This window comes from Aedes albopictus, chromosome 3 (genome assembly GCF_035046485.1).
Source record: "Aedes albopictus strain Foshan chromosome 3, AalbF5, whole genome shotgun sequence".
NCBI lineage: Eukaryota > Metazoa > Arthropoda > Insecta > Diptera > Culicidae > Aedes > Aedes albopictus.
Genome location: NC_085138.1, coordinates 342,196,439 through 342,204,393, shown reverse-complemented (window position 1 = coordinate 342,204,393; position 7,955 = coordinate 342,196,439). Strand labels below are relative to the sequence as shown.

At 46.3% G+C, this 7,955-nt stretch overlaps 1 protein-coding gene across 1 annotated transcript; it reads left to right on the top strand.

The window, feature by feature from the left end:
- The first annotated feature begins 28 nt into the window (after positions 1-28).
- LOC134290868 (uncharacterized) lies at positions 29-4,252 on the top strand. Its single transcript, XM_062858082.1, has one exon. It carries the CDS (start codon positions 29-31, stop codon positions 4,250-4,252), a length of 4,224 nt encoding a protein of 1,407 aa, XP_062714066.1.
- The last annotated feature ends 3,703 nt before the right edge of the window (positions 4,253-7,955 follow it).

Below are 7,955 nucleotides of genomic sequence, written 5' to 3'. Positions count from 1 at the left end.
AAAGGCTGAACGTGAACACAAAAAGAAGATGGCGGAGGCGCTAGCAGCTCTTCAGCGGCAACGGGAGTTCATAACCTCAAAAGTTGCCCGCATCAAATCGAGTCTCCAGAAGGCAGACGACGAACAGGTTCCACTTGACGAATTCGTCTTGGAAACATACATACGGACGATTGATGCGGCCTATCAAGAAATGAACGAGTGTCAAACAAAGATGTGCGCAACCAATCCAACGAAGCAGGAAGAGGAGGAAGAAATCTACGTCGAATTCGAGAACCTGTTCACGGAGGTGAGAGCAGTAGTGAGCAGACTGCTGAAACAGAAGAAGGATGCACAGACTTCTAACGCACTGCAACGGCAAGTTGCGGCCGGTGTTCCTCAACCGATCCGAGTGCAACAATCGATCCTTCCACACACACCCCTTCCGTCGTTTGACGGGAAGCCTGAGCATTGGTTCAGGTTCAAATCAATGTTCACGGACATTATGAACAAGTGTGCCAACGAGGATGCTGCAACAAAACTGTATCATTTGGATAAGTGCCTTGTTGGAGAAGCGGCCGGTGTCATTAATCAACAATTCATCAATGAAAACAACTACGATGCAGCATGGAATTTCCTAGTCCAGCGGTATGAAGACAAGCGCAAGATTGTGGACATTCACGCGAATAAGTTGCTGCATTTGAAACCAATGACGCAGGAGAGCGGAAGGCAACTGAGGGATTTGATCGAGGAGTGCAAACGGCACGTCGATTCGCTCAGATACCACGGGTACGATGTACTAGGCCTCTCAGACATCGTAGTGGTGAATGTTCTCGCATCAAAGCTAGACTTCGAGACCAAGAAGCTGTGGGAAGCCAACAACGAACACGGTGTCATTCCTACCTACGACGACACAATCGAGTTTCTGGAAAAACACGCATTGGTGCTCGAACGAGTGGAAGCCTCTTCAAGTATTCAACAGAAGACTAAGTCGAAGGCCAATGTACCTGCTACGTCGCAGAAGGCGTCACAGTTGAAATCTTCTTCTTTCACTGTGACGGCGGCGGAAACAAAATGCGTGTTTTGCGATAAAGAACATTTCAACCACCAGTACGACGAGTTTCTCAAGCTTTCACCTTGTGAAAGGAATGCCAGGGCCAAGAAAGCTGGCGTTTGTTATAACTGTCTGAGAAAAGGGCACCTCACGGTCAAATGTACTTCGAAACATTCTTGTCGAGAATGTAACAAGCGGCACCATACGGTTCTCCATCTGGATTCGCCAAAACCGAATGACGATGCCAGCAAGACCGACTCTGTGAAACCTGTCGATAGTGACAACAGTTCGTCATTGATGAGCAACGTGGTAACCCTCAGTTGCGCCACTGGTTCCAGTGGATATAAGGATGTGCTGCTTTCTACTGCGGTTGCGAATATTCTGGACGTGCACGGTAACGTGAGGCTGTGTCGTATTCTCCTGGACTCAGGGTCGCAACTTCACCTAATCACGGAAGCAATGACAACACTCCTTGGAATCCAGCGTGAAAAGTGTGCAACGAGTGTCGTTGGAATCAACGGGAAGGAAACCCACATCAAACACCAAGTAATGGTTATGTTACAATCCAGAACGACAAGCTACAGTGAGAACATCGAATGCCTGGTGGTGCCGAGAATCACTGGCATACTACCAGCTCAAGAGCTCAACATTGCAGAGATAGCTATCCCGAACGACGTTCGTCTTGCCGATCCAGAATTCAATAGGCCTCAACGAATCGACCTTCTGATCGGAGCCGAATTTTTCTACAGTATCCTGAAAAGTAATCGCATCGATCTCGGGCCTGGACGACCGATTATACAGGAAACGTTTTTGGGATGGGTCGTCGCAGGGCCAACCCACAATCGTTCGTCGAATATACAACCACAACAATGCAACACTGTTTCTTCTGAAACCAATCATTTGGATGAGTTGGTTCAACGGTTTTGGATGGTCGAGGATGTTCCGATGGCATCGAGGCTTTCAGAGGAGGAGGCATTGTGCGAGCAGCATTACGTTCAAACAACGACAAGGGACTCGTCCGGAAGGTACGTGGTCAGGCTCCCGTTTCGTGACAACGTGGATAAGCTTGGTGAAACGAAGCAGCATGCACTACAGCGATTCCAGCAGCTAGAAAGGCGTTTGAACAGCAACGAGCAGTTGAAGCGTGAATATGATTGTTTCATCGAGGAATACATCCGTCTGAACCATTGCCGAGAAGTTTTTGAACCAGAAGCAAGTAGCAAGCCCAACTGTTTCCTGCCTCATCACGCAGTACTAAAACCATCATCATCTTCAACCAAGCTACGAACAGTGTTTGATGCTTCAGCGAAATCGACTTCGGGCCTATCGCTAAACGATGTGTTGATGACTGGGCCGAGCGTACAGGATTCTCTTCTAGACATCACGATGCGATTCCGCGTACACCAGTACGTTTTTACTTGCGATGTGCCTAAGATGTACAGACAAGTCGCAATGGCAGCGGAAGACACAAAATTTCTACGGGTGTTTTATCGCAAGCAATCATCCGATCCGATTCGCACATTCGAGCTGACTACCGTTACATACGGCACGGCGTCGGCACCCTTTTCGGCAACACGCACCTTAGTGCAACTGGTACATGACGAGGGTGCACAGTTTCCCATAGCTGCGGAAATTGTACTGCACGATGTCTACATCGATGATGCATTGACTGGCGGAGATTCTATCGAGTTCATCAAGGAGGCAGCAGAACAGCTCGTGCATCTTCTAGAGCGAGGAGGCTTCCAGCTGCATAAATGGTGTTCCAATTCCACAGAGTTTTTGGAGACCATTCCGGAAGAACTGAAAGAGAAGCGAACGGCATTAGAATTTAGCGGAGCAAACGATGTGATTAAAACGTTGGGTTTATTATGGAATCCCTCAACGGACGAGCTGTGTTTCCGGATGAATCCTGTTCAAGACCAGGCTGTGATCACGAAGCGTCATATCCTTTCCGAGGTTTCGAAAACCTTTGACCCGCTGGGACTATTTGCGCCATCGGTCGTGCTGTGCAAATTATTGATACGAGATCTGTGGAAGCTGGAGGTTGGTTGGGACGAAGAAGTGCCACCGGATCAGATGAACTCCTGGATGCGGTACATAGCCAGCTTGAAACAGGCTGAAGGAATGAAGATTAATCGATGTGTGCTGACACCTAATCGGATTGGTCTTGAACTTCATGCCTTTTCGGATGCATCATTCTCGGCGTACGGAACATGTGTATACATACGGTCTGTTCTTCCCGACGGCACTGCGGAGCTTCACCTTCTGACAAGCAAATCCAGAGTTGCCCCCAATCAAACTATTCCACGACTGGAGCTATGCGGATTTGTTCTAATGGCTAGATTGGTTGGCGTTGTTATGGCGGCAATTAAACAACGATTCAACAAGGTGGTGTTATGGACGGATTCAACTATCGTGTTATGCTGGTTGAATAAGCCACCTCATCAGCTCAACACCTTTGTGTCAAATCGTGTTACGGAGATCAATAGAACCACTAAGGAATACGAACGTAAATACGTGGAGTCCAAATCAAACCCAGCCGATATGCTGTCGCGTGGTGTCTACCCTGCGGATTTGAAAATCAATGACGTTTGGTGGCACGGGCCTACTTTTCTACGAACGGCATCATTTGCAGATTTCAAAGAAGAAGAAGTTGTCGACATTCCGGACGTGAAGAAAGTTACTTGTACAGCACAGGAATGTGAAGGTCCCTACGAACTTCCAGTTCTGACCAGGTTCAGTTCGTTTAGGCGTCTGCGACGAGTCATGGCTTATGTGGCTCGATTTATCAGAAAGGCAAGAAAGATTCGTACGGATAACGATCATCAACTGTACCCAACCGTGGATGAGTACATGATAAGCCTAGACTTGAACATGAAGGCACTTCAAGCAGTGCATTTTCCTGAAGAAATCCAGCAAATTGAAAAGTATCAGCGTACTGGTGATCCCAAACACCGATACGTTGGGAAGCTTCGGTACCTCAACCCGATCTTGGAGCAAGGTATCCTGAGAGTTGGAGGGCGAATCAAACACGCAAATCTAACATTTGCCCAACGTCATCCCGTCATTCTACCATCAAAGCATCACGTGACGAAAATCATCATCGACGATTTGCACCAGATGTACTTGCATATTGGCCCAAGCGGATTGTTATCTCTTCTCCGTCAGAGGTTTTGGATACTTGATTCCCGGCTTGTTCCCCGGCTTTTCGGGCCCGTTTGAAGTTGATCATTAATATTAACTTCTTTTCCCGATCAGCCTAGATAGCTGTGTAGTGTCGGTAGCGGTTAGTTCAACTGGCTAAGAATAGCACTACGGACCGCCTGTTCCAGTGGTAGGAGTCCACTAATCAGGTGACCCCTAATTCAAGGTGTTATGCGGCTTTACGCTTACCGTGCCTAGGAATGAATGGTTAGGGGGGTCTTATAAAAACCTAATCGCAAACGGAGCCTGTGGAGTACCAGGGCACCCTCCACAGTATTTTGCCCTTACTGCGCTAACCGGAGCAATAGTGCGGTGGACCTTGTGTTTCTCCGAGACAATCAGCTGCCCTTCTTCAATCTCACACTTGAGGCTGAATAAGGGCGGGATTATGAAGATGTTATTAATTAGTTTAAATTTTCACCTATATGGTTTCGCATTATGCGTTTTACACAGTGTATTCTGTGCATCCTCGCCTTTGGCGCACTCAAATCGATACCGATCTGGCTTTATTGTTGCTGTTCTTCTTTGTGCTGTGATTGTTAAGAGTTTAATCTTGCCTAGTTTGGGTAGTGGCTACGGTTAGGATAGCTCAGATCAATCTTCAGCACAAAAGAACAGCAACGATCAATCTTTGTAGACTTATGCAAAATGGTACAGCCCAAGTGGCGTTAGTCCAAGAACCTTACTTTCGTAAGGGGAATTTCTATCTAGGAAACCTTGTGAATCCGGTGTTTGCTACTTTCAGTAAAATTGAAATGGCAAACTCACGTGTCATGCCTCGAGCATGTGTGCTTGTCAACAATGCAATCGTTGCTACACTTATCTCTAAGCTAACTACTAGAGATGTATGTGCTATCACCAGGCTTGACAGAAACTCCCTCGCGAAAAAATGAGGAAGCGATTTTGGCGATTTTCTGAGGAGTGAAAATAAAACTCAGAAATCACTACGCAAATCCTCAACAACACCGAGCGCGAGCTTGCCGCGCATCGAGGAGTTCGTCCAACACTCATAATTGCTTGTTGTGTTTCTCACGTCCACTCACACTCAAAAAGCTCTCGCGAGCTCCACTCCTATACAAAGAAAGACTCTCGAGGCGAAAATCGCACTCAAAAACCCGAAATAATCATCGACTCTTTTTTCGTTCCCCTCTTCCTCGCTCATTTTTTATTGCCTCTCTGTTTGGGGTTCGTTCGCTCCCTTGTGACGAGGCAAAAACAAAACACCGCTCTAGAGCATGTTGCAAAACTCTTTTGATTTCGAGGAGGAATATCAAGCCTGGCTATCACAATCGATGTATCTGTTGGAAACCTCAACAGGAAATACGTTTATTGTTCGGTTTATTTACCGCATGATGAACCATCCCCTACGGATGCTTTCAAGCAAGTCATCGCATACTGCACTTCAAAAGGCCTTCCGCTAATTGTTGGTAGTGATGCTAATGCTCACCATATAATCTGGGGCAGCTCAGACATCAATTTGAGAGGCTCTAGTTTGATGGAATACTTAAGTAGTACAGATCTTGGATTACTTAACATAGGCAACCGCCCAACCTTCTTGGTATCTGCTAGAGAGGAAGTGTTAGACATAACTCTTTGCTCTAGCAGAATTAGTCACGAGCTGACCAATTGGCATGTGTCAGATGAAGAATCTTTATCTGACCATCGCTACATCTTGTTTGAACATGTGAATGTTACTTCGCAAACTTTGCGTTTCAGGAACCCCCGGTCAACTAACTGGGATCTCTTTACCGATTTGGTTGCAGCCAAATTTCATGGATACTCACCATTAATTGACACTCCAAGTGATTTAGATGAAGCCGTTGATACTACAACGGCCTTCATCATTGAAGCTTTTGAAGAAGCTTGCCCTCTGCGGTCTGTGAAGACTACAAGAGGAACCCCTTGGTGGAACTCTGATCTGGCCAAGCTCAGGAAACAATGTAGAAAGAGTTGGAACAGACGACGTTCGGCTGGATCGGAGGCTTTCAGGTCGGCTCGCAAGGCCTACAGGAAAGCTCTCCGGTCTGCTGAACGATCCGGCTGGAAAAACCTTTGTACAAATGTTTCCAGCTTGAGTGAAGTCAGTCGGTTAAACAAAATCCTTGCGAAATCTAAGGATTTCCGGGTGAACGAACTTCGTTTGCCAAATGGTGATTTCACTTCCTCTGATGAGGAAGTTTTGGAATGTTTATTCAGTACACACTTCCCCGGATGTGTGGATATTACATCTTCGGATGAACCTGATGTCTTTTCTTGTAGTTATGATTCTTTAGCTTCGGCTCGGAGTATCATAACTTTAGAATCGATTGAATGGGCACTTAATAGCTTTGCTCCTTTCAAATCTCCCGGGGCAGATGGGATTTATCCTATTTTGCTTCAGAAGGGATTTGATCATTTCAAACATGTTTTGAAACAACTACTTGTTTGCAGTTTTGCTACAGGGTATATTCCCAAATCCTGGCGGGATATTACTGTTAAGTTTATTCCGAAAGTGGGTCGTGCGTCGTATGAAGAAGCAAAGAGCTTCAGACCTATCAGTTTGACCTCTTTTATTCTGAAATGCTTAGAACGCATTGTCGATCATCACATCCGTGATGTTCATCTGGCCAATGTGCCTCTTCATGTGAACCAACATGCTTACCAATCTGGAAAGTCCACTGTGACTCTTTTACACAAAGTTGTTTACGATATCGAGAAGGCATTCGCTCAAAAGCAATCCTGCTTGGGTGTTTTCTTAGATATCGAGGGTGCCTTTGACAACGTGCCTTTCGATGCCATATTGGAAGCCGCACGGGGTCATGGTATATCTCCAATGATTTCCAATTGGATTCACCAAATGCTCAAAAACCGACATCTCTTCGCGACATTGCGTCAAGCGGCGATTAGGAAATTGAGTGGTTGTGGATGCCCCCAAGGGGGAGTCTTATCACCACTTTTGTGGAATCTCGTAGCAGATACGCTATTGAGGCAACTCAATAATAGCGGTTTTCCTACTTATGGTTTTGCCGATGACTACCTAACATTGTTAGTCGGTATGTGCATCAGCACCCTTTTCGACCTGATGCAAAACGCTCTTCAGGTAGTTGAGGGTTGGTGTCGCCAATATGGCCTTTCGGTAAATCCGAGTAAAACATCTATTGTTCTTTTCACGGAAAAGCGAAACCGTAATGGTGTTCGACCTTTACGTCTCTTTGATTCTGATATCAATGTGACTGAACAGGTAAAGTACGTTGGAGTCATTCTTGATTCCAAGCTTTCCTGGACACCTCATGTTGAGTTCAGAATCAAGAAAGCTTGCAGTGATGGCATTTCACTAGAGTTCGGCACTGACGAGCGAGAGAACCGGCCTCTCTGAGGATGCATGTACCGTATCACCAGGGAGACAAAGAGAATGTTTTCACTGGTAGTTGAAACTATGCAGTGCGAGAGAGTGCCGGTAAAGCAAAGCCATAGAGCGAAACTGAACTCACCACCCAAGAGAAATATACTTTCTGCGCACCTCAGTTCTCTCACACCAACCTACTTATGGGATCACCCACACGCGCGTGTACACTGTAGTGAGCCCACTCCAGAGCATCACTCTGAAGAAATTTTCTCTGGTTGGTGAAAGCAAAGCAGCGAGTGCAGTTTGTTTGCAAGCATCCGCGGCATTGTAGATTCCTGTTGCATGCAAAACGAAAAATGGCGGAATAAAAGAAGCGCGAGGAAGATGTGGGAATGT

Coding starts and splice junctions, on each gene's coding strand:
- LOC134290868 (XM_062858082.1), top strand. CDS start 29: ATGGCGGAGGCGCTAGCAGCTCTTCAGCGGCAACGGGAGTTCATAACC.